Raw genomic sequence first — 27,855 nt, 5'->3', positions numbered from 1 at the left:
AGAGAAGTTCTCAGGGAGGGGTATTACAGCCCAGTCAGCCTGACCCTGGGTGGAGGAATGCCATTTTCCAGCGAACCTGCTCTCCCATATAGCAGAGGCACAGGACTCCTGTAGTGCCAAAATACAAGAAATCAGTGTAGGATTTTCTTTCAGTAGCAGAATAGGGCTACATGTGATTTGGCCCTGATTGTGATTTATTGCTCTGACCATTCTCTTTTACATCCACAACACTCCTCCAAGGTGACACTGCACCAACACATTGTCAAAGTAAGCTTCAGGACACACTAAACCTGTTTGTTGCTGCTCATAAATCACATATGGGAGCAAATTACATACCAGACACTAATTTGTCAAGTGTAGATGACTGAAGCAAACACAGATCATAGGGATAAATCAGACTGCTATATCATACATCATAATTGATGAGTCTGGCACACACAGTGCACACAGCTTGCCATTCAGATAAACATCACCTGCTTCATTTCATACAAGCGTGAACAAGACTCACCTGTGGGACCATATGCAAATACAGTGGCATTATAACCGGAGATGACACCTTCAATCAGACCTTTGGTTGTAAGACGGTACACAGTGTCCTAGTAGTTAGGAAACAGAGAGTAATAAGAGTTACAGTAGGCATTTCATTTAATCGTCAGTGTTCCTGCTGTGCACAAGAACACAACAATACACAATATGGTTGGGTGTTAACTAAGGTACAGTAGAGGCAATATTCGGTTCTTATTATAAACAGCAGTTTGTGTCCCATTCCATAAAAATCTGCAACATCAAACAGATGTAAATAGGAATGAACATACCAGATCGGGCAGATCCGACCACTGGCCCAAAGGCAAACAAAACTGCAGGTCTGTGGGGATCTGCTGGGCAAAGAGCACATCAGTGTGCCAATGTGATTGTGGTCAAACCTGCTTAATAGATATCAGGCTACACCTTTTGGATGGAGAAACCCTTTTACTTATACAATGCTATGCGGCCCATTTATGATTATTCTCAAACTTATATCCGCAGGCAATTATGAAGGAAACCCCACATGAGTTTCATAATCACCTAAAAGCTGCCAAAGTTTTTCTCCGTTACAAAAGGCCATTCAGGCAAACTTCCAAAGATTGCCGTGATTTTTTTGGCACGAAACGTAAACTCACACAGGGTTTTCTTTATGATTCCTGAGCATGAAAGCTCGAGCAATCATAAATGGGCCCATAAGTGTCAGCGCATGTAGCAACGCACATACATGTTTATGAACAGTAAATTGTCATTGGTGACAACTCTTAAACCAGTGAAGAGTTTTGACAGCCATACCACTCTGGGATGTTGCTTTTCAAAAATAACAAGTATTTCTGTTGGCTGGAAGAGCAAGTATGCAGTTTTTCATTGGCTATGTATAGAACTAATTCAAGGAGAGGTTGAGTGTCCTTGAGAGTAAACCAAGAACAGAGCCCTGCCTTAAGCTGGCCATACACGTGGCGATCTGACGATGTTTTGTGCGACCGAAACATCGTCAGATCCGCCACACACCATTCAGGGCTGAATCGGCAGGTAAGGAGGTAGAAACAATAGGATTTCTACCTCCTTCTGCCGATTCGGCGCTGAAGGGAGAATTTTGGTCAGGTGTCTTCTATGGCGCCCGATCAAAATTTTCAAATTGGTCCGATCGGTGAGTTAGCCGATATCAGCAGCTTCTTGCAATATCGGTCGACTCGCCGACATACCATACATGCACCGAATATCGTACGAAACGAGGTTTCGTACGATATTATCGGTGCATGTATGGCCACCTTTAGCCATTTTAATAGTTTTTACATGGAGCAGGACTATTAGTATTCTAAGCCTATCAACAGTAATACCTAGAGACAAAAGTAGAGCGTCAGACTGAGGAAATGCAGGGGGTAGGAAAATAATGCAAAGGAAGAAGTAAGACAACCCAGAACACTTAGAGGCAATGTGATCTCTCCAAGAACGTAATCCAATATCCTACCAACCTTGTGTTTCTTCTCTCTCTTCTTTCTTAGCAAAGCAATCTCTTTGTCAAGGGCAAATATCACTCACACAAGCAAGAAGGGAGAGTGAAAGGAAAAGTGTAGAGGAGAGCAGGCAGAGCTGACTGGAGAAAGCTTTGCCCTTAGAAACCAACAATGCAGTAAATGACCAGTATCACACAAGTCAGGGCTAGTGTAAGAAGGAGTGGAATGCCTTTCAGTAGAGCCTGTCTGGAGGCATTGATTGGTGGGGTATGGAAATTGGTAGCATGCAAGAAAGGACATACAGTATATATAGTTATTATGTGTTTAAATATAGGTGGTAAGTGATCCAGAGAGGTTGGTTGACCACTTTGTGTGTGTATATTGTATATATATATAAAATTCAATTGGAGAAACAACAGAATACCAGAAAGAAACACTGTCATTATTTAATATTAGAGTAAATAATATCAAAAGTATAATCTATACCACAGTATTTATGGTATTATTTTTATAATTGTTCATAACTGAATAAATTAATCCAATTGTTTAGCTTTATAGTGTAAATGATACCTCTGTTATTGCTCAATATGGTTACAAGGATCCTTGTTATGAGATGTAACTTAACATGCGACACCCCTTGAATAAAAGAGCCTATGAAAGCAGTACAAACTAGGGATGCACCGAACCCTGAACGGATTCTGCTGAATCCTGAACCAAATCTGGGATTCGGTGCATCTCTAGTACAAACTTAATATGTTATCTTGACAAAGTATTTTTAGCTGCTTAATTAACCAAAGTACAAATTCTGAAATGAATGAAAGAGCTATGGCATCCTTGGACGCTGAAAAAACGATGTAAAAAGCAGTGTAAAATAAATGTTCTGTGTTAGAATGCCAGATTTTACGCCATTATTTTACACTGTAAGTTCCTGTGGAAGAAAAAACACGTAAAAATGTATGCCAATATTACATGATTTTTTACTCAGAGAAGTGTGCCGAATTTTGTCGCAGTTTTTTACACAGCATAATAAGTCTGTCCCTAAGTATATTTAATGCTACCCAGGACTCACAAAAGAATGGGGTTGCACTGTAGTGCTGCCCCTAAACAATCACTGTGGTATTACACCAGCATCTAAACCCACACATTCTACGATTAAACCTATTTAGGCTCCATAGGCTGGGTAGGGTCAGGGGAGCTAAGGATCCTTAACTTCTTGTCTCCTGTCCATAATGTCTTCAGTATGAGGTGGAACACCTCAAAGAAGAGTCTGTATTTAGCCTCCATACCACTGTAAAGTTTCCAGCGAATATTTTTTAGAATGTACAAGAAGGGTTTAATAAAATGTACAATTTTTGGGTTCTGGACAGGGGTTTATGGACAGGGGTTCAGCTAGAACTTTATGGAACCTGGATGCAGCCTCAGTTTTTTAATACAAACACCTCTGTCCATTCATGTTGCTTAAATCTGGTACAGGTATGGGATCCCTTATCCGGAAACCTATTATCCAGAAAGCTCTGAATTACGGAAAGCCTGTCTCCCATACACTCCATTTTAATCAAATAATTCAGAATTTTAAAACTGATTTAGTTTTTCTCTGTAATAATAAAACAGTACCTGTACTTGATCCCAACTAAGATATAATTACCCCTTATTGGGGGCAGAACAGCCCTATTGGGTTTATTTAATGGTTAAATGATTCCCTTTTCTCTGTAATAATAAAACAGTACCTGTACTTGATCCCAACTAAGATATAATTACCCCTTATTGGGGGCAGAACAGTCCTGTTGGGTTTATTTAATGGTTAAATGATTCCCTTTTCTCTGTAATAATAAAACAGTACCTGTACTTGATCCCAACTAAGATATAATTACCCCTTATTGGGGCAGAACAGCCCTATTGGGTTTATTTAATGGTTAAATGATTCCCTTTTCTCTATAATAATAAAACAGTACCTGTACTTGATCCCAACTAAGATATAAATAATCCTTATTGGATGGAAAATAATCCTATTGGGTTTAATTCATGGTTTATTGATTTTTTAGTAGGCTTATGGTATGGAGACCCAAATTACGGAAAGACCCCTTATCCGGAATACCCTTGGTCCTGAGCATTCTGGATAATGGGTTCGATACCTGTACAGTCAGGCCGGATTTGTGGCTAGGCCAGCAGACAGTGAAAGGGGGGCCTCGGGGGGGGCGCCCTATTCTGAAATCCGGCCCTGGGTACAGTGAAATGGTCCCTTCATATTACAGTCTCTTTTCTGTAATACAGGGTCTACGGTCTTTCAGCCAGGTTGTAGTTACAACTCATGTAGCTATGACCCTGTTTTTTTGCATTAATTTACCATTTAGATTCTTGTAAATATTGTGTTTTATGCCAAGAAGGTTCTTATAAAAACTTCACAGCAACTAAGATGAATGCATTATACTGACTTTCCAATAAAATAATCATAATGAAAATGATTTTACTACATATGGTGCATCTAGAGCAGTGATTCCTGGAATCCACAACTCTGTAGCTAGGTTGCTAGGACCCACGGGACAACAATGTTCCAGCTAAGCACTTTCTTAACACCAAACACAGAAGAAAGTGACTTTCTAATACAAGATCTGTCTAATTAGGAATTCTCCCTTAATTAGAGTATAATATGAATGTCACATGGACACAGTGTCCCTTCTCTATATCTCAGCTCAATCAATTAAAAGGCCACCATCCTCACAACTACTATAGTATCTTAGAGTTTTTCTTTTGCCCTCTTGCTTGCTTTGGCCCAAAGTGGTCTGATATCATTCACTACACAGACCAAAGCAAAGACTGAAACAAATGGTTTATTGTCAAATGAATTTGAAAATTCTCTGCTCTGTTCCTTAATCCAGTGGTTTTAGGCCTTTTTGACCACTTTCAGGTCCAGTATCTACCCACCTCATAACAAAGTTACACATATATTAAAAGGATTTATGTATCAGCCATTCATTCTTGATTCCTAGACATCCCCTAACTCCCAAATCCCACCCTAACTGAGCTTTAAGTTGGACTTTCAGTATTATCCACTAAAGCAAGAAGAAAGTGCACCCAACTTGCCTTTAGGGAACACAATCTTGCTTCTCTCATAAAAGTTTAACCATTAATTCCTTTTATACCTTCTCATCCCCAGTACAGTGATTGCCCTTTTTTCTCCCATTTCACAGTGCAGCATCTTTATTTTACTCTCTGCCCCAAGGAATTTAGCCAACAACTGTCAATCTTTCTCACAGGTGTCAGGTATTTTCCAAGCAGTGCCCCCTTCTTCATGATTTGAATCAGTGTCTATTAAAGCAAACTTACACCGTTATCACTTTAATCACTCTCTGAGATTATTTTTATCCATTCTTCATACATATTGCAAAACATTTACAGATATACATTTATTGTCTACCCAAGCAGAGTTTATAATCTGAAGCACACCCAATGTTTAGCCAATAAATCTGCTACATATTTGGACTACTGTGCCACTATACTATGGTTGGTCTGTAACACTGAAGGTAGGGTAGCTTTAATATGTTACTGTCAGTTGTTAAGTTTCTGTGGGTACATACTATACCTGAGTTGCAGTGTAATCAAAGGCCACGTCAAACATATACGACTTTTCACGAGATCGATTTGCCCTCAGTACGTCATCTGGGTCTTCCATTGGGTCCATTAGAACCACCATCTGTAGAAAACAAGAAATTGCAATATAACTAAAGTGGCCATACACGGTAAGATCTGTGTATGGCTAGATCCATAGAGGTGGGCGATATCAGGCTAATTTGGTAATTTTGGCCTGGAGCCAAAAGATAAAATTAGAACGGAGGGTCAGGGAGCCCTGATCCGACGGGCAGGTAGGCCTGTTGTTCATGCCCATACGTGTATAAAATCTACTGTAACATGGATTCAAAAATGTATAGGTGAGCACATCTCTCAAGACTGCAGCACTGTGAATCTGCCACGGATCGTGAGATATTCTCACTCTGTCAACAAAGAACATTTTTCCATCTACAAAAATTAAACTGAGCCAGCAGTGATTTTGGAACTTTGTGCCTGCAAAAAAATAAGTTTGTATTCCTTTACCAAACCCAACTCTAGCCAACAGAATGCTAAAAAATTACCCCAAAGTGTTAGAAACTATACACACAAGATAGGTGCCCTGGATCTAACAGCACCCCGAATGCAGAGATAATTCCGGAACTGTGGGCTGCATCAACAGGTGCCCCAAACTTGTTCCAAAAGAAATACACAAATATCAAAGGGGACAAAGGGCCTAATTTTAGGACACAGAATGATTGCTTTTTTCTTAAGAATGGTAAAAACTTTGTAATGAGACTGAAATTGCATGTTGCACACTGCCTTCTGGGCAATGACAGACTTTGGGCACTTCATCACCTGCGGGAAATCTTTTGCAGGTAACAAAGCACCAGTCCCTCTGGATTTATTAAAAATTGCCACTGTGGTTCCAAGTAAATGGAAGAAGGCATTTTTGCACGCTTACCAGGGATCACCATATGTAAAGTGTTTTACATTCAGTGATTCCAGTGAATCTGTAAAAGCAGGTATTATCAAGTCCTTTCTTGCCTGTGGGATAGGGGATATTTTTACAGGTGAAAAAGAACTCCATCTGTTATTGCCCTAAATGAGTCCACCTGTATGCTGTAACCATTGTGTGTAAAATTGGGCTCTGGCCTTATGGTAAGGATCCAATTCTTTATGTCCATTGCATTTTCCCCCAAGCTGCCTGAGCCCTGGTTTGATTTTAACCCCTGCGCACCCAGTACTTTTTAGACTTGTTAGAGTTCACACTGCCACTGGGCACACCTGGAAAGGAGACAGGGAACTAATGAAGCAGAGAGAAAACAGTGAGACTAGCCAGGGTTAAGGCAGACTCGTAGTCAGGCAGATCCAGGTCAGGGCAGGCAGTGAGGGTTCAGCACAGTAGTCAGTCGGGAGGTAAAACAGGTAGTGTAAACGGCAAAGAAATGCACATAAAGATAACTTTAAAGAGGAAAAAAAGGAAAATATGTCATATTGCATCAGAATGGATGCAAGGAATATGCTAATGCATAATTGCACACTGATGCAGGGCCACAGGCCTGACACAAACCACAAGAGAATGTGCAACACTGGGCAGGTAAGGAACCTTACAGTACTTACGCCCTACATAAACAAGTATTGTTGCCAGCCATAACATGACTGCCCAGTACTGATCAGACAATATGGAAAACCAAGTGACTAACTAACCCTGCTTGCACGTATACTGGGTCATACAATAACACAGAACAGAGTGAAGCTGCATTGCTAGATACAGTTTATCTGCAATCCTCATGTGGCTTTTTTCTCTCACTATTTTAGTGCGATCCGACAAATCTGTCAAATTATCGTAAGGTTAGTGGGCACCAAATGATACATCTACATCTAGTGATTTTTCATCCAACACCAGTCAGAAAATCGATTGGGCAGGTTTGAAAGATTTCATCAACAATGAAATTAGTCATTGTCCAACTGTTTGCAGAGCCAAGCAGGTAGCAAGCCACAGTTTCCTAGCTTCAACTAGAGAATATTGCTAAAAATGATGGTCAAATGATACTTTTAAATGATCGTTTCAGGATAAGCTTGGTCCTATGATAATGAAAAGATCTTTTAAAAATCTTAACTTGTATGGGCAGCTTAAAAGGAAAAGAACATGCAGTTACCCACGCTCCCTCTCACTTATAAAGTCTGCAGCTCACAAATAGCAGGGGGGCCCAGCTAATCAAGCAAATGCAGCACAACTGGACCCACCTAACATCCAAAAACTAACCAGTGGTGGCTCTGGGAGCGGGACTGGGTCAGCGGGGCCCACCGGGTTTTCCAGTGTCCCACCAGCTGAGTCTGACACTGATCTCATGCAATAGAACAGAGTCAAGTCCATTAACATTTCAACGGGGATTACATCCTTTCCATTAAAATATTTTATTGTAAGTTATACAGTAGATCGGGCTGTAATAGGCTTATAGCACCCTACAACAACTGCAGTAGAGGCAGTAAGTGTTTTACTGAAAGTCAGCAAAGGATCTGTCATTGTCTAGCTCTGAGGTTTTCAGCTCCTCGCTTGGTATTTAGGATATTCCTGCTTTAACATAACTGTGTTAATTAGTAAGCCACTCAGCAAGACTAATTTACCTGTGCTCGGGCAGGGATACCCTTACAGCCCAGAATACATCATGCTTTGTAATAAGAGAGAGAGAGAACCCCCAGAAGTCCCTGTGTTTTTGTGAAAACAAAGCAAGCCGAGCTCGAAGCTAACTCCTGTATGCAAGGAAATCTGATAAGGATATCTGGAACTCTCTCAGAGTTGATGCCAGTTCAAACAGAAGCCATGCCAGGCTCTGTAACGTTACACCAAAGGAGCAGGACAATGGCCACTTTCTCTCGCTGACCGCAGATGTAGTTACCACTGGCTACTAAGGAACACAGCAAACCATTATAAAGCAGAGCCGGCAGTAGGCAGGATATTTAGAGATGTATCGCTGCAAAGGAACTTGGAGTCCAGCCTATTTCAGTATGAAAAAGGAGGGTGAATGATGAGACCGTACCAGGATAGGCCTATCACTCACCACTGTCCAAATTATCCACAGACCAAAGTTACAATTCATGAATAAATTCCCTTTGTAACAAAAAAGCGAAGAACTGTACCCTTTGGAAGCAATGAGTTGCCAGTGTTTTTCTTTGGTTCCAACTCAACCCTCAAGCCTGGTATCAGTGCTGCTTGATGACATTCTAATATCATACACTTGGCGAGCCACAGACGTTTTATTGTTGTTACATGTATTCCCATTTCTAATAACAAAATTATAAATAAGTAAGGAAAACCTGAAATGTATTCAGTTTTTGTGACTGATATCAACCTCTGTGGTTCAAGTAGGTGGCCAGGCATTGGGCTGTTTCTTGAAAAAAAGGTCTAAGCAACAACGGGAGCAATCTTAAATATAATATTTTACTTTCATTTAGTTCTAAGCTATTTTAGTCACAGCTTAGTGATATGCCCTAGCTATAGTAGTAGGTTTATGTGCTCACAAGTATCTGAGCCAACTGCTAACTTCTGCTGTGTTTTTACAGGGGATGCTAACACAGAAAATCAGGGTCCTATGCCTAGAATAGGGCAAGGATAGTGGTCTCATCCCTCACAGAGTGTCCCTGACATGAAATGAGCGCACCATCTGTGCCCCAATGATAGCACAAGGCCCCTGGGTGCCACATGGTTAGAAAGGGTGCATCTCTTCTGCCATAAATTATTATGACCATAAAGATTAATGATGCAGGTAATAAGCAGCAAAAGCAACTAAAACGTAGCAATAATTTCATTTACAAGCCTTTTAGTGTAAAAAACAATATCTCAGGGTCAATAATTAATTTTCCTTATATTGACTGAAGTATGATGGGCTAACTGACTGTATGCATGGATCATTCCTTCTCTGCTCACTCTGATTAAACAAGCAGAACCATTCATAATAAATCTTGTCCTGGCCAAAGCATTCTAAATTCTGCCTGGTTTTTATGACCAATATCTGAAGTTCCCCTGTTTTATCAAAGCAATCAGTTTTGCAGCTTCTACTCATAAGCTAAAAATGCAAATATATTTACAATTTAATACTAATAAAATCTACATATAAGGCTTAATCAACTTGTTTTGCTCATCCCTCATGTAGCCCAACAGTATGCAGAATCTATGCTTGAGCAGAAGGTTGTCAGCTAAATTAGCTGATCCCCTGTTTGACTTGTGTGGATTTGTTTGCCTTTTGTGTTTCTAGGCTAATAATAAGCAGCAAGCTGTTAACCCATTGAGTACATGCAATTACCTTTTGTGCCAGACAACTCACAACCCAACACAGAAGCTAAAGCACTGGTACAGAAGTTACATGTCAACACCGTATATTCTAAGATAAACTGAACAGAAAGGGTTATATGCAGTGTATTTGTTACTGGCATTTGAACTGCCACCCCTCACACATGGAAAAACCATTAGGATTAGCATTTTATAGGCCAGTGTAACTAGTGCATCTGTTTTTATTACTTTTTCAGTACTTTATTGGTTTTTATCTGTAATGGCACATGTTGTTTTTTTCTCTTACGTGGTTTGCAGCTCAGCTAGCTGGGTACAAAACACTCGGAAATTGCCCTCTATTTATTCATATGGGAATTGCCCAGTCTTGTCCATCAGACAATTATTAAGCAAAAATGTATTAGGGCTCATACTCACAAGCGTCTGTATTCTTCCCTATCCTGCTGTATTCACATAGGGGTATGTAAGTGCTAAATGTAGGTAGCCAGGCCTGGACTGGTATACAAAATAGGCCCTGGCATTTCAAGTACACAAAGGCCAAACAGCCTTTCAGCAGCCCAATAAATAGTGCCTGTCTATGGCATGTTACAGCAGCCCCTCAACTACTTGCCAGAATGCACAGATTGCTAGTCAGTCTAGTAATGTTTTTTAAATATTTGTATATCTAATTGCTAATAAAAGCAGTGTCTGCCTGTCCTTCTCTGTTCTCTGCCCTGGTGGCTCTGACTCTTGAAACGGTGTAACACAAGGCAGCAGACTGACAGACCTGACTCGATGGAGGAGACTGACCTTTGCAACATTGTTTAAAAAGTAACAACCAGGAGTTCAGCAAATGCTGCTTTCAATAGCAATTACATTTACAAATAACTTTTAAAACACTACAAATCTGTAATTATTTCATATTGGAAAGTTGCCTAGAATTATGTTATTATGCAAAAATTATATTTGGGGTTGACATCCTCTAAAGGGCACCTATCACTGACAGAATCCTAATTCACTCACATGTGCATAATAAGCAAGCTGGGACAAAGTTGCCAAATGAGCAGATCTTTTCCCCCATATGACCAATTACAATGACAGGAATATGAGCCATTAGAGCAGGGGTGGGCAAACTACGGCCCGCGGGCCACATCCGGCCCATTTACCTTTTTAATCCGGCCCGCCGACTCCTGATTGGTTGCGCCCCGTGCATGCGCGTGACGTCAGAATGTACGGGGCGCAACCGTATAAAACTTCAGATGCAGCGGGAGCCGGGGGACTGACACAGCCGGAGGAGGCAGGAGGTCGCTGGAGGATGGAGCATGGAGCCAAAGGAAGCTGTAGGTCGCTGGGGGGAGTTGGTGGGAGGAGGATGATGGGAAGAACGCTGGGGGGAGCTGCAGGATGCTGAGTAGGATGCTGAGGGGGGAGCTGAAGGATGCTGGGGCGGAGCTGAAGGATGCTGGGGGGAACTGCAGGATGCTGGGGAGTTGAGCTGGAGGATGCTGGGTGGGATCCTGAGGAGGGAGCTGGAGGATGCTGGGGGTGAGCTGAAGGATGCTGGGGTGGGGAGCTGCAAGATGCTGGGTAGGAGCTGAGAGGCCCCGTGATTTCTAATGGCGGCCCTGGGCATAACGCTGGTCCGGTCCGGCCCGGCCCAGGCCGTGTGTAAGTCAATGTGGCCCCTGAGCCAAAAAAATTGCCCACCCCTGCATTAGAGTGAGGACCATATCAATGAGCCAATGTGGTCCTCCATCTGGTGGGAAAATCAAACCTGCCCAATCGACATCTGGAATATTTTCGGACAGATATCGGTAAGGTATGCCCGTCGGAGGGCCCCATACATGGGCAGATAAGCAGCCAAATCAGTCTGACGGGCTGGAATCAACAACCTAAATCTGCCTGTGTATGGCCACAAGCTGATGTTGCTCTAAAAAATAATATATAGCTTAAAGCACAAAATGTTGAATAACTGCCTAGCAGTGTAGAGAGGGCCTGTATAGAAAGATAATTAATAAAAAGTAATAAAATTGCAGCCTTGTAGAGAATTCATTTTTTTGGCTGCTGGGGCCAGTGACCCCTATTGGCAAGCTGAAATGAGAGAGAAAATCAACGTTTCCAAAACTATAAAAAAAATTAAAAAGTGAAGACCAATTGAAACCTTACTAAGATGTTATAACATACAAAAGCTAACTTAAAGGTGGACAATGTGTAAAATCTGTCTGGCACTGAAAGAGTGAATTTTCTACTGACAGATGGCAACCCTTAGGAGAGACTGGCATTACTTTTTTCCTATACCTAAAGCTCAGCTAAGCTTTGTGTTGATTTAATTAATTGGTTATTACGAGTCTGAGAATTGAATTTACGACTTTTTGAGGAGCAGTCTGTGCAGCAGATTTATCGGTAGAGAAACGTTGCAGTGTTTGATCAGTAACTGTGGGTTGGTTCCTCCTGTTCCGCTCCTGACGGGAATAGGAAAACTAACACTGTGTGCAAGGGCTGGATGTGGCACCTTGGAGTATTTCAATCAGAGGAGAGCAATGAAGGAAAGCTTAGGGTAAAAAACAAGGGTTTCCAATTTGAAAACATAGAGCAGGCTGGACATCTCTGGGGCAAATAAAACCAAATCTAAATCTATAAGGTTTAAACTACATGGGAGTTTTGATCAGATTTGGGTCAGACTTTATCCATAAAATCGGGTCACGCGATTCTATAGGATCCTACAGAATCTCATTCCTGCTGCTGTAATGCAAGTCAGATGAGATAAAGTCAGATTTCTTTTGTTCATGCATCTACATCCAACAGTAAATGTACAAATATAGCATCCCCTATACGGAAACCCATTATCCAAAAATTTCCAGAAATGCCGTCTTCCATAGAGTCCATTTTCAACATATAATTTTTTCTCTGTTATAATAAAACAGTACCTTGTAATTGATCCTAACTAAGGTATAATTACCCCTTATTGGGGACAGAACAGCTCTATCGGGTTTATTTAATGGTTAAATGATTCCCTTTTCTCTGTTATAATAAAACAGTACCTTGTACTTAATCCTAACTAAGGTATAATAATCCCTACTGGAGGCAAAAAAATCCTATTGGGTTTATTTAATGTTTTAATGATTTTCTAGCAGACATAAGGTATGGTGATCCAAATTACGTAAAAATCCCTTATCCAGAAAACCCCAGGTCCCAAACATTCTGGATAACAGGTCCCATATCTGTATTGAGAGAAATACGTCTTTTAGACTCAATCAGATTTTATCCCATGTAGTTTACACATCACATTATTCTCCTATAACTGTTCAAGTACAAGTAGTTCCAGTAGTGGAAGGACCCTGGTGGATGTGCACCTATAGTTGAATCCTGCATTAAAGTGTGTGCTACCTATTTGCTTTGAGATACAGGTATAGGACCCATTATCCAGAATGCTCGGGACCAAGGGTATTCCGGATAAGGGGTCTTTCCGTAATTTGGGTCTCCATACCTTAAGTCTACTAAAAAATCAATAAACCATTAATTAAACCCAATAAGATTGTTTTCCATCCAAAAAGGATTATTTATATCTTAGTTGGGATCAATTACAAGATACTGTGTTATTATTACAGAGAAAAAGGAAATCAGTTTTAAAATTCTGAATTATTTAATTAAAATGGAGTCTATGGGAGAAAGGCTTTCCGTAATTCGGAGCTTTCTGGATAATGGGTTTCCGGATAAGGGATCCCATACCTGTATTAGATTTCTCTATCAGTCCCATTATTATTTAACCTGTGTAACTACATTCAACTTAGGATGCATTCTGTCGAACCAACAATGTCCTACAAAATCTCCTGTGTAGTTAAAAATACACAAGTTGCAGTTTTCCCAAAACTATTTTTGCCCATGAGGCCCCTCTATAACCAGGTCACTGTCCCATGGGGAAAAAAATCTCTCTTTGCCCCAATTCTGTTATGTTTCTAATGCAGGGCCACCAGATCACTTGAAAATTCATGTACAAATCTAATAAATGCTTACTACAGGGCTGTGTTCATTGCATTTAGATTACATTGCAATCAGAGCAGCCCTTCTAGCTGGATTTTGTAAACATGTCCCTGAATTTTCAAGTGACCAGGTAACCCTATTCTAATGTCATTAGACAATTAATTGTGCAAGCAATATAGTTAGTGTTACTGGTAACCATCTGATAAGAGTTGGGAGTGGGTGGTTCTTAAGGCAGCATGAGGGTGAGGCACTTGCCATATGTTCCATCACTTTATTAAAGGCAATAGAGCATACCCATGGTGACAGCAGGAAAAGCCGCACTGCTTTAGGGCAGACACCTTATCCAACACAGGGGCCAAGTAGTAAGGCTTTTGTTAACACATGGAGAATGGTAAGAAGGTCTTGCATTACCAGCAGAAGCACTACGGCCCCAATTTCAGATCTGTAATTGGAAGCTTTTCCATCACTGCTCGTCTCTTTGGTTCAGTTGTGAACTAGCAACCATAGAATGACCATGAATCTTATTTGCCCTTGAAAAACTCATCATTTGAAATCTGACAGGTGTTTTATTTAATTCTTTTCAGTCGTTTGGCATCTGCAAAATTCTAGGGTTCAAGTTTAAATGTGAACAGAAGGCTGAAGTGGCCCTGAACTTATTCTAGGGCAGGCCCAGACTGGCAATCTGTGGTTTCCGGCAAATGCCAGATGGGCTGCTGTAAAGTGCACTGAGAGTTTTTAGTGGGTTTTAGAGGCCAGGGGTCTGAGGCTCATGGTTCCAAGCAGTTGCTGAGCCACAATCAAGCCACAAGCACAATTACTGGCACATATGCATATAACCATCTTTGTATTCATTTATATTTGCATGAACATACAATAATATCTTTATTTTTGCATACATGACATTTTAAATGTTATTTCTGTGTCTGTGCTAGTTCCTACTACTGTACAGTTTTCATTCAGTTCATAGTAAACAATACCTAATTAGAGCCTTAGAGCAACCCCAACATGCACTGCAAAATTTACCACCCACTCATCCACAAAAACACAGCCATTCCCAGCGCCTGGCAGATGTGAGGCTGTAAAGGGGAAAGAATTTTAAAACTGTATGAAAAACAGAATTTCTTATTGTAACTACCTAGAGTTAAACACTGGCTTACTTCTCTAAGGGGCTTGGTTGATAAGAAAGAGACCCCATAGTTTTGCAAGAGGGAATATGTGGCATATGGCAACTGACGGTGAAGCTTATGAGAGTCATTCAGAAACATGGGCTCAACTTTGCCATGCTACACTTACCTAATGCAACCAATATAGCAAGTACAACTAGCATTTACTGGTCTAATGCAATAACAATAATGAAAACAAACAACTAGCTGGTTGATACAGGTTTTGTGATCAGTTTCCCTATATGGAATAGGGACAAGGGTCAGACTCCCATACCAGTGGCAAAATGCTCTCTATCATGCAATGCCAAGGCCTCACAGCTGTTCCTTCCTAGCTATCACCCACAAAAGAACAGAAAAAGAATGTCATTAAAAATTGATATTCCAACTGAGTTTTCCCAAAGTTATATCAATGTATGGTCCTTCCAACGGACACGAGGGCACCCACTCCGTTTAGAAGAAGGGAGGTTCCATTTAAACATTCGGAAAGGATTTTTTACAGTGAGAGCTGTGAGGTTCTGGAATTCCCTCCCTGAATCAGTCGTGCTGGCTGATACATTATATAACTTTAAGAAGGGGCTGGATGGATTCTTAGCAAGTGAGGGAATACAGGGTTATGGGAGATAGCTCTTAGTACTAGTTGATCCAGGGACTGGTCCGATTGCCATCTTGGAGTCAGGAAGGAATTTTTTCCCCTCTGTGGCAAATTAGAGAGGCTTCAGATGGGGTTTTTTTTGCCTTCCTCTGGATCAACTAGTAGTTAGGCAGGTTATATATAGGCATTATGGTTGAACTTGATGGACGTATGTCTTTTTTCAACCCAACTTACTATGTTACTATGTAAATGTCTATTGCTTATATGTGTGTGTGGAACAGGGGCATTTAACATTAGTTTCCCATTAATATTAGGTTGTAGCACCCACTTATGCCTTGTTATCCCATTTATGCCTTGTTTCTCTCTTTCTCCCTCTTATTTACCCTCTACCAACGTGTCCCTTCCTCCAGCCAAATACCATCTGTCCAGGTTATTACTATAGTAATGATGCACCATAACTAAGTGTTATCTGCTACATCTGTGCATCCCATAATCTCTTTGTCTCCTTTGCTCTCCTTCTGTCCATCCTGTCTGTAATACATGATAATTTGTGTAGAGAAGTGTTACTTACGCTATCCCCAAATGCATAATCCTGTGGCTTTAAATCTGGGGTAACCAAAAACATGGCGGCTGACACACTGCAGTAGACAGTTACGAGTCACAGCCTGGCCCAATGATCCAAAGATCCACTTGACAGGCAAATTAGCCAAACAATTTTGTCCAGGTATATATATATATATAGCAGTATACCCTAACCTGGAAATGAAATGAACATACAGTATGCCAGTATGCCCTCTAACTTGGCAGTGGACATATAATATACCCTATAAGCTTAACCACTTATGGATATATAAATATATATAAATTCAATGTATCTACACTCATAATTACTTTGAATGGGGTTCAAGCTCAGATAACATACAGAAATCAAACACAGGGCCTGCACTCCCATTAACCCATATAGACCAGTGCTGTCCAACTGGCGGCCCGCGGGCCGCCGCGTCTGCCACGACCCCCCTCTGTGTGGCCCCCACCTGTCTGGCTGCTTTGATGGCTTACTCTTGTGTAAGATTTAAATGGTATCAGTACTGAGATTAACTGCCCCCCCTGCATTGCTCACACCTCAGATTCAGGCTGTAATCCCCCTGTATTGTTTAAACATGTAATCCCCTGTACTGTTCACACCTTTTAATCTCTGCATTGTTCACCCCCTGCAGAGTTCACACCTCAGGCTCAGATTGTAATCACCCACATTGTTCCCCTGTTCACACCTCAGACAGACTGTAGGAGCAGTAGAAACCCACAAATAATCCCTGCACACTAAAAAAAGAACATATACTGAGGTGGTACTGCAATTAAAAAGTTTTTTAATATATAGTTATTGTGCAGACTGTAGGAGCAGTGCCAGCATTGTGTCACTGTATGCTGCCTGTGTGTGCCATACAGCATAGGGCAAGCAGAGTATGGCACACACAGGCAGGGTAGGGCAGGCAGAGTATGGCACACACAGGCAGCATAGGGCAGGCAGAGTATGGCACACACAGGCAGGGTAGGGCAGGCAGAGTATGGCACACACAGGCCAAGTATGGCACAAACCAGCCAAGAATGGCACACACAGTCAAAGTATGGCACATGCAGGCAGGGTAGGGCAGGCAGAGTATGGCACACACAGGCAGGGTAGGGAAGGCAGAGTACGGCACACACAGGCAGGGTAGGGAAGGCAGAGTATGGCACACACAGGCAGGGTAGGGAAGGCAGAGTATGGTAGGTTTTTGCTCTACTACAACCATTAATATGGGTATGGTCATGTGATAACACAGGTGTGGTTTCAAGTGGGTGCGGTTTCAAAAGGGGGAGTGGTCAAAACTGGCTTCCATTATCGGCCCTCCACCACGTAGGTCAGAAAAAATCCGGCCCTTGGTACCACAGAAGTTGGACAGCACTAATATAGACCATTACAGATATGGGCACAGGTTTGACTCCTTATCACACATTTTACCCGAGGACTACTCAGTGTTACAACACATATATGTATTTTCCATTCTATCTGCATGCTCACAGTTTAAATACTCCTAAGTAGTAAATGCACACCAGATGACCATACCTTACACTGAATATGGTTTTACTGTAAAAATATAATTGTTGCATACTAAAGAAATACCAAGCTTCTAGTATATGATATTACCTGTTCATCCACTTTGTGGGCAATGATGGTGGCTCCTTCGCCCAACTCTGCCTCATTTATAGGTCGGATTCGGAGAGCAACCTGAATTGGAGGAAGAAGAAAGGAATGAGGTTAGACACAGTAATATCATTTCCAGATCCACAGAGCTATAATACAGCTACAGAATTGTGTGGCGATATTGTGTTGTTGCCCTTTAATTTTTCTTACTCCAGTTTTACTCCATTATTGTATAAAAGCCCCACTCAACTCACCTAAAAATTAACCCTATGCCCCCCAGAGAAAGTGGGAGGTTTAATGCAGTGTCTTTCAGTAGGTTTAGGGCAGAAATGGGAATGGGAAATATGGCCTCTTCCATATACAGGTATAGGATCCCTTATCCGGAAACCCATAATCCAGAAAGTTCCGAATTACAGAAAGGCCATCTCCCATAGAATCCATTATAAGCAAATAATTCTAATTTTTAAAAATGATTTCCTTTTTCTCTGTAATAATAAAACAGTACCTGTACTTGATCCCAACTAAGATATAATTACCCCTTATTGGGGGCAGAACAGCCCTATTGGGTTTATTTAATGGTTAAATGATTCCCTTTTCTCTCTAATAATAAAACAGTACCTGTACTTGATTCCAACTAAGATATAATTACCCCTTATTGGGGCAGAACAGCCCTATTGGGTTTATTTAATGGTTAAATGATTCCCTTTTCTCTGTAATAATAAAACAGTACCTGTACTTGATCCCAACTAAGATATAATTACCCCTTATTGGGGCAGAACAGCCCTATTGGGTTTATTTAATGGTTAAATTATTCCCTTTTCTCTGTAATAATAAAACAGTACCTTGTACTTGATCCCAACTAAGATATAATTACCCCTTATTGGGGGCAGAACAGTCCTATTGGGTTTATTCAGTGTTTAAATGATTTTTAGCAGACTTTAGGCATGGAGATCCAAATTACCGAAAGATCCCTTATCTGAAAAACCCCAGGACCCGAGCATTCTGGATAACAGGTCCTATACCTGTATTTGATTCTGTAAACTCAGCCCATATAACTTTAATAGTGAATTATATTTAGAATTTAGAAACTGTCTTTTTCCATAGGGCCGTGGTAGACGGGAGATTAGTCGCCCGCGACAAATCTCCCTTGTTGCGGGCAACTAATCTCCCAGATATGCCATCCCATCATCTTGAATGTAAATCGCCGGTGGGATGGCATATGCGGCGCTGTGATTTCCCAAAATCGTGGAAGTTTCCTCTCAAGGCTACTTCTGCGATTTCAGGATATCGCGACGCCGCATATGCCATCCCACCGGCGATTTATATTCAAACCGATGGGATGGCATATCTGGGAGATTAGTCGCGGGCGACTTATCTCCACGTCTATCACGGCCCTTAGGGTTCACTGAAATCGCGCCACCGCGTATGCCATCCCACCGGCGATTTACATTTTCCCCGGTGGGATGGCTTTCGGGAAGATTAGTTTCCCGAAATCGCCCCGCCGCGTCTGCCATCCCACCGGCGACTTACATGTTCGCCGGTGGGATGGCAGGGGGAAGGCAACTCAGGGAGATTAGTCGCCCGCGAACAGGGAGTTTTGCCGCAGGCGACTAATCTCCCCGTCTGCCAGAGCCCTTAGACGACTGAAGTTTTTTAAATCTGTTTAGGCAATTTAGTGTAATTATAGGCAATTATCACATGGGATTATTATTCTATGCAAGAGACCCCCAGTGAGGGATTAAATGAGCCAATTATTGTGCAATGCAGTGTAAACAGGACTCAATGCCCCCACATCTCTAACAACAGAGACACCAATGTACACAACACAGCATTACACCGGGCCCACAATTCACAAGCACCAGGCAAACAATACTTTATCTCCTCCTGTGTATCCAGTGCCACAAGCTGATTATTTAACTAACATCTGTAGTTCAATAGGTCAAAGAAAGCTTAGAACAAAGGAAAGCCCCGGTTGAGAGATTTATTGTAAATACAGTATGTTAGGCTAATGCCACATGGGGCTGATTCTCGGCTTACGGATAAACGGATAAATGCCAGCACCCCGAGTGATGCAATGGCCCCCGTTACAGGCACAGAGAAAGGCTGATGCCAGCGTACAAGCGTTTATCCGCAGGCCGAGAATCAGCCCCATGTGGCATTAGCCTTAAACTGCATACAATGAAGTTTCACTGCAGAAGGAGAAATACATATTGGCCATTACTTTTTTACTGGCTTCAATGCATAGTGCCATACAGGGAAACTATACCTCACTGGCTCATATCTCTAGAAGAAGAAGACCTAAATATCCCACATCTAGGCAATATAAGACTCATTATAAAAAGGGTTGTTTAGGAGAAGAAAAAAAATAGTTTCATATTGGACAAGTATATCACATATTCTATAGTACCTTCTGCCAATCACTTGTTATATAACTGAAAAATTGTATATTATGGCACAAAGAACTAAAAATTGGACTTCCTGGTGGTCATATTAATTCCCAAACAATAATTTTTCATTTAAATCTCTGTCTCTTAAACCACAAACAAGATACTAGTTGGTTCTACCGGGTAATTTTTTTTGGAACCGCACAAGGGCCTTACAGTAATGGCATCACTGGGGGGGCCTACTGCAGCAACCATAGATATATCATGTAAAGAAATTGTCAGCTACTGTCAAAATATACCTGTGGTCCCAGCTGTCATTCAGCTGCAACTCTTAAATTCCCAAAGAGCCGTAGCTGTATAGGGGTGCGGGGCAGGTTGGACTTATATAACCTCCCCCATGAGATCTGCCCCCAGCATTCTTGAGTTTATAGGGCCCTCCTTCTCTAACTGGGGACTCAGGGTGGGTTTAGGATTAGTTTATAATTAAGGCCAGTGTCGGAGGAAAACTCCCGGGGGGCCCAAGTGTCAGTGGGCCCTCCTGCCTCTATTTGGCAAATTGCATGGTCATTCCTTATTTCTGCATGGGAAGAAGAGATGGAAGGATAGAGAAAAGAGACTTGGATAATGAAGAAGTTGAGTGAGGAGAGGAGGAATAATAGTTTAGAGAGTAGGCCTATGGGCCAAGGTTTTCTGGTGGGCCCCTGGCATTTCAGTCCGACACTTATTAAGGCTATACCTGAGGATGGAATTCTTATTTTTTTCAAGGTTTTGGTCTTTCTTTTATGTTTAATTATTGAAGGATGTGCGTAGGTTTCTAGATACATGTACCCACATATATAGGCGTACTGAGATAGGCAGCCCCCTAATAATACTGATGAGGAGGAGAATGGATCTCTATGTATGAGAAACACTGTGTCCCTATTACTGAGGCACATGTAGTAAGTAAATAAGGCTAATGAAGCACTGAGATAGGAACATGAATGTGGGGGGGCTTATAATTAATATTAGTAAAGCTCGCCCCTTGGCCAATGGCACAGCGCTGCACAAAGAGCAAGATACACAACAGGCGGGGGGGGGGGACAAGCTACTGCCACATAAGGGGAGCAGGATACACAACAGGCGGGGGGGGGGACAAGCTACTGCCACATAAGGGGAGCAAGATACACAACAGGCGGGGGGGGGGACAAGCTACTGCCACATAAGGGGAGCAGGATACACAACAGGCGGGGGGGAGCTACTGCCACATAAGGGGAGAAGGATCCACAACAGGCGGGGGGGGGAGCTACTGCCACATAAGGGGAGCAGGATACACAACAGGCGGGGGGGGACTACTGCCACACAAGGGGAGCAGGATACACAACAGGGGGGGGGGGAGCTACTGCCACATAAGGGGAGCAGGATACACAACAGGCGGGGGGGGGACTACTGCCACATAAGGGGAGCAGGATACACAACAGGCGGGGGGGGGGGACAAGCTACTGCCACATAAGGGGAGCAAGATACACAACAGGCGGGGGGGGGGACAAGCTACTGCCACATAAGGGGAGCAGGATACACAACAGGCGGGGGGGAGCTACTGCCACATAAGGGGAGAAGGATCCACAACAGGCGGGGGGGGGAGCTACTGCCACATAAGGGGAGCAGGATACACAACAGGCGGGGGGGGACTACTGCCACACAAGGGGAGCAGGATACACAACAGGGGGGGGGGGGGAGCTACTGCCACATAAGGGGAGCAGGATACACAACAGGGGGGGGGGGAGCTACTGCCACATAAGGGGAGCAAGATACACAACAGGCGGTGGGGGGGGACAAGCTACTGCCACATAAGGGGAGCAGGATACACAACAGGCGGGGGGGAGCTACTGCCACATAAGGGGAGCAGGATACACAATGGGGGGGGCTACTGCCACATAAGGGGAGAAGGATCCACAACAGGCGGGGGGGGAGCTACTGCCACATAAGGGGAGAAGGATCCACAACAGGCGGGGGGGGGAGCTACTGCCACATAAGGGGAGCAGGATACACAACAGGCGGGGGGGGGGAGCTACTGCCACATAAGGGGAGAAGGATCCACAACAGGCGGGGGGGGAGCTACTGCCACATAAGGGGAGCAGGATACACAACAGGCGGGGGGGACTACTGCCACATAAGGGGAGCAGGATACACAACAGGGGGGGGGGGAGCTACTGCCACATAAGGGGAGCAGGATACACAACAGGCGGGGGGGGGGGTAGCTACTGCCACATAAGGGGAGCAGGATACACAACAGGCGGGGGGGGAGCTACTGCCACATAAGGGGAGCAGGATACACAACAGGGGGGGGGGAGCTACTGCCACATAAGGGGAGCAGGATACACAACAGGCGGGGGGGGGGCTACTGCCACATAAGGGGAGCAGGATACACAACAGGCGGGGGGGGGCTACTGCCACATAAGGGGAGCAGGATACACAACAGGCGGGGGGGGGGCTACTGCCACATAAGGGGAGCAGGATACACAACAGGCGGGGGGGGAGCTACTGCCACATAAGGGGGGCAGGATACACCACAGGCGGGGGGGGGGGCTACTGCCACATAAGGGGAGCAGGATACACAACAGGCGGGGGGGGGGGCTACTGCCACATAAGGGGAGCAGGATACACAACAGGCGGGGGGGGGAGCTACTGCCACATAAGGGGGGCAGGATACACCACAGGCGGGGGGGGGCTACTGCCACATAAGGGGAGCAGGATACACAACAGGCGGGGGGGGAGCTACTGCCACATAAGGGGAGCAGGATACACAACAGGCGGGGGGGGGCTACTGCCACATAAGGGGAGCAGGATACACAACAGGCGGGGGGGGGGCTACTGCCACATAAGGGGAGCAGGATACACAACAGGCGGGGGGGGGGAGCTACTGCCACATAAGGGGGGCAGGATACACCACAGGCGGGGGGGGGGGCTACTGCCACATAAGGGGAGCAGGATACACAACAGGCGGGGGGGAGCTACTGCCACATAAGGGGAGCAGGATACACAACAGGCGGGGGGGGGGGGGCTACTGCCACATAAGGGGAGCAGGATACACAACAGGCGGGGGGGGGGGCTACTGCCACATAAGGGGAGCAGGATACACAACAGGCGGGGGGGGGCTACTGCCACATAAGGGGAGCAGGATACACAACAGGCGGGGGGGGGCTACTGCCACATAAGGGGAGCAGGATACACAACAGGTGGGGGGGGGCTACTGCCACATAAGGGGAGCAGGATACACAACAGGTGGGGGGGGGGCTACTGCCACATAAGGGGAGCAGGATACACAACAGGCGGGGGGGGGAGCTACTGCCACATAAGGGGAGCAGGATACACAACAGGTGGGGGGGGGGGCTACTGCCACATAAGGGGAGCAGGATACACAACAGGTGGGGGGGGGCTACTGCCACATAAGGGGAGCAGGATACACAACAGGCGGGGGGGGGAGCTACTGCCACATAAGGGGAGCAGGATACACAACAGGCGGGGATGGCTCCGCACCCCCAGTAGGTTACAGGCTGGTTACACTGAGGGACTGACCGTGAGCTGCTGCTCCTTGGACTCCCCTCCGTCCTTCATGGTACCGGGATGCTCGGCGGAAGAGGCTGCGCTGGATTATCCGCGCCTGTCAGAGCCCCACTGCATAGGGTCGGCCAGCACAATCCCGGCAGCAGCAGCAGATCTTTATTGCAGTCCCATTGTACGGGCTTGTCCTGGTCGGTGTGTGGAGGGGACCGAAGACATAGGGCAGTGTAGGGAGCACATCGGCTCCTGCGACAGGTGGTGCCAGTGGTCCCTGCGAGTAACACAGACAGTCTGCGACTCTGCCTCTCTATCCGCCCCGCAGCGAGGCTGTCTCACCGATTCCCTGGAGATTTGTAAGCGCAACACAACAAACCAACCTGTCACTGCAGGGCTCTCCTTCGCCCTCTCCTGGTCAGTTGTGGTAGCGCTTCTATTATCGGACCTGCTTTGTCTTTTCCCAATGTATCACGCAAAGCGCTTAGCGCTGCCCATTTTAAAAGCTCCTATAATTACAATTGTCACTTCTGGGCTTCTTGCTAATGCATGTGTTATAGGAGCCTCGCACAAAAACTGCCATAATAAAATAAGATATCATTCTAAGCATCTTGCCATTGTACATTCATTTTAAAATTCAAATGGTTTTAAAGTTCTTTGTAAATGTAATTGCTACTGAAAGCAGTGCCTGTGCAACTGGTTATATTCTCTGCACTGCCGGTTTTGAGGTCTGAAAGAAGGTAGCCAGTGGAGTAACTAGATGTTGCTAGACCCCAGAGCAAATTCAATTTAGGGCACAAAATATTGGTAAATTGACCTGTTCTACCAAGATTGGATTTTAAGATAGGGCGCCCCTAGGTCCCTCACAACCCATGCCCCCTACTCACCCCCTATACATACCCACAGCCACTCTCACACATTTCTCTGGCTGCTTCCATTGCTGGACTGGGCAGGAGATTCAGGTAACTAACAACCTGCTGCCCAGTTCCCAGTTCAGATGTGGCAACTAGGCGGCATGCCGCCCCCAGATTTTTGCCACCCTAGGCCATAAGCCTTTGTGACCTGCCCACAAATCCAGGCCTAAACAAGTTATATTAAAAATTCTCATTGATTAGGGCCTCATTGGACCCTCTACAACAGTGATCCCCCAACCAGTGGCTCAGGGGCAACATGTTGCTCCCCAACCCCTTGGATGTTGCTCCCAGTGGCCTCAAAGCAGGTGCCTATTTTTGAATTTCTGGTAAGGAGGCAAGTTTTGGTTGCATAAAACCCAGGTGTACTGCCAAACAGAGCCTTCCATAGGCTGCCAGTCCACATAGGGGCTAGCAAATAGCCAGATATAGTTCTTATTTGCACCCCCAGGAACTTTTTTCATGCTTGTGTTGCTCCCCAACACTTTTTCCATGTAAATGTGGCTTGCGGGTATAAAAGGTTGGGGATCCCTGCTCTATAATCTGCAATATAGCAAAAGTATTTAGCTGCGCCAGATGGCAGAAGTGGCATCACGGGAGGAAAATGAGCCGGACCTTCACCCCCCCCAGCTCTGCCGCTGGATTTCCACTGGTAGGTCTGGTCGCAGCAGGGGAGGATTTTTCGTTTTTCATTTTTTACATTTTGTTGATTATACAGGCACCCGATATAGGCACCCACTAAAGCTACCGCCCTAGGCACAGGCCCTCGGGTGCCTATATATATGGCCTAATTAACAAACCTGGAAGAAAATTGGAATATGTTATACTGTTTCCAGATTCAGAACAAGAGTAAACTCAATTATATTATATAATCTCTTCTTTCTGGTCTTTTCTTCTTGTATTGCTCGATACTCTTCTTCTTTCTTTCTCCTTCCCTGCAAATTTTATACCTTGATGTCTTTTCATTGTCTCTGTGCTTTTTATCCATTTCTGCTTTCCTCTGTCATACAAGTCATCATTAAAGCTGTTCACCTTAAAGTCAACTTTTAGTATGTTATGGATGGCCAATTCTTAGCAAATTTGCAGTTGGTCTTCATTTTTATTTTGTATAGTTTTTTTTTAATTGTTATTTGCCTTCCTCTTCTACATCTTTCCAGCTTTCAAATGGTGTCACTGACAAAAACCTATTGCTCTCCTATTCATATTCCATATATCTCTCATATAAACCACTGCCTGGGTACTAGGGTAATTTAGACCCTAGCAACCAGACAAGTGCTGACATTTCAAACTGAAGAGTTGCTGCACAAAAAGCTAAAAAATTCAAAGCCACGAATAACGAAAATTTTTTAATCACAGTCAGTTCAAGTTTCTGAAGCACAAAAGGTATTGGGGGTTGGCAATAATGTAGCTAAGAGGGGAGAAGGAGGCCCCTGAAGGCTGTAAAAGTACTATTGTTCTCCTTTAAGATTGGGTGAACCGGCCTATTCTATTAGCTGGAACCAAATCTTATGCAGGCCAGACTTGTTTGTGGCTGCTGTGAGCTAGGAAACATGTACCCCAATGGTAAATTTATAGAGAAGATAGAGCGCAGTGAGAAATGGGCATGAATCCTGATGTCTCAATTTGATAGCCATGCTCTGTTCCTATTCTAAGCCAGTACATGTAGGAACGCGCCAGACTGTCAGTACATAGGCTATGAGTACATAGACTATCAGTACATAGGCTATGAGTACATAGACTATCAGTACATAGGCTATCAGTAGATAGAAGGCACACTACAGTGAAGTTTCTGATGGTGGCTCTGCCAAAAATAAAGAACAAATGATGCATGTGCACAAACCATACCCTCTGTGTGCGTTTAAATAGATTATAAATATGATTTTATGATAGTTTTTATGATATGATAGTTACCCTAAGTTGGCCTTTGGCTGGCTGGCATTGCTGCCAAATGCATTTAAGAAGGGATGGGTAGTAACAGCATGTGGGCATCCCCTGTAAAACCCTCGCTTTTGTAGAATAAAGATCAGCAGGCTAAGGAGAGTCAGGGGCTTGAAATAACCTCATACAGCTTGGAGCCAACGTTGCCCCCCCCCCCGCCATAAAATGAGCATATTAATTTAGACACGTCAGAGTTAAAAGCTTGCAATAACAAAACTTTATTTTAGTTCATAATATACAAAAATAAGAACTCATGAACAAGTGTCATACAATAAATTATTGCAAAAATTCTTCTATAATTATTAGTCCCAGGCTCCTGTTAGAATGAACCTAGAAAAGAAAATGGAAAAACATTATTTGTGGACAGCTGAGAAACAGAAGATGTCTGGTTAAGGTTTAAGGCCAAACTATAGTTTTACATATAGTAATGGAGTTACATCTATTTTAATCCCCCTCCCCCTTGTAGTGATCTTCAAACTGTTCTAATAATAATAATTCTAAAGTACTTAAGCAGGAACAATGGAGAAATATAGAGGTAATTGGCACTGGGTTCCATGCTCCTATTCAGGAGTAGGTAGGTATAAGAACATACAACAGTGTGTTGACATCTAGTGGTGAATATATATAATAACAAATGAGGGAGTCTTGACTGGTATATGGTGGTAAAACAGTTGCTTTTCTGCAAGTTTTAGGTTGGCCCTTATATATCTTGTTGAGAGGTCCTGTATCTTCGAGTTATAACAATAATGTTTATTATTGGATTATGAATTATTCCAATTGTATCTTTAAAGCAATTTAGTAAGACCAGCACTGTTACTGCGCACAGGGTTAGCTTGACAAGCTCAGGAGGTTAGGACACTTACCATCTATTCCTGTACAATTTTCTCCTCAGACACCTCTTTTTCCTATGAAATATAAGCATATTAGAAAAGTAGTTAAAAAACGGGAATAACAAACAAAAGAGAAGAGTGGTGTAAAAAATATGGCAACATGACCAAGGCACTGAGCCAGGCCTGGACTGGCAATCTGTGGGTTCTGGCAAATGCCAGAGGGGCTACTGCCAAAGACAGTCACTATTTAGTGGGCTGGTGGGGGGCTGTTTGGGCCTCTGTGTACTTGAAATGCCAGGGCATATTTTGACTCCCAGTCCAGGCCTGCACTTAGCTCAAATAATTTCTTATTATAGGCATAGGAATTACCAGGCCAATGCAAACATGAAAAGCTATTACAGGTAAAATCTAAAGGCTCACAGTTTCAGGCTATAGCTGCTCAGGTGTGGTGTATGCCCCATGATATTCATTAACTATAGCATAGAGGTTTCCAAACAGTGGAAACTATTATTAGTGCCCTTTGAATTAATATATTGTTATAAATTAAT

At 43.5% G+C, this 27,855-nt stretch overlaps 2 protein-coding genes across 3 annotated transcripts in view; both read right to left on the bottom strand.

Annotated features, from left to right (window-relative positions):
• kif19 (kinesin family member 19) overlaps window positions 1–24,018 on the bottom strand; it is a 52,220-nt gene extending 28,202 nt beyond the window's left edge. The window contains exons 1-4 of the mRNA XM_031894457.1: window positions 23,650–24,018; window positions 17,714–17,794; window positions 5,560–5,670; window positions 509–596 (exon numbers count right to left, since the gene is read on the bottom strand). Coding sequence (XP_031750317.1) covers window positions 509–596; window positions 5,560–5,670; window positions 17,714–17,794; window positions 23,650–23,688 — 319 coding nt within the window. The 5' untranslated portion in view covers window positions 23,689–24,018. The remainder of the gene's footprint in view (window positions 1–508; window positions 597–5,559; window positions 5,671–17,713; window positions 17,795–23,649) is intronic.
• A 2,647-nt stretch (window positions 24,019–26,665) lies between these two features.
• The window catches only part of dnai2 (dynein axonemal intermediate chain 2), a 64,757-nt gene continuing 63,567 nt past the window's right edge, over window positions 26,666–27,855 (bottom strand). The window contains exons 13-14 of one of the 2 annotated variants that reach the window (XM_031894349.1): window positions 27,341–27,382; window positions 26,666–26,807 (exon numbers count right to left, since the gene is read on the bottom strand). In XM_031894349.1, the coding sequence (XP_031750209.1) occupies window positions 27,344–27,382 (39 nt within the window). In that variant the 3' untranslated portion in view covers window positions 26,666–26,807; window positions 27,341–27,343. The remainder of the gene's footprint in view (window positions 26,808–27,340; window positions 27,383–27,855) is intronic. The other variant, XM_002935383.5, reaches the window with a different exon arrangement.

The sequence above is a fragment of the Xenopus tropicalis genome, chromosome 10, assembly GCF_000004195.4.
Source record: "Xenopus tropicalis strain Nigerian chromosome 10, UCB_Xtro_10.0, whole genome shotgun sequence".
Taxonomy (NCBI): Eukaryota; Metazoa; Chordata; class Amphibia; order Anura; family Pipidae; genus Xenopus; species Xenopus tropicalis.
Note: the sequence above shows the minus strand (reverse complement) of the source record. Positions and strands in the feature narration are given on the sequence as shown.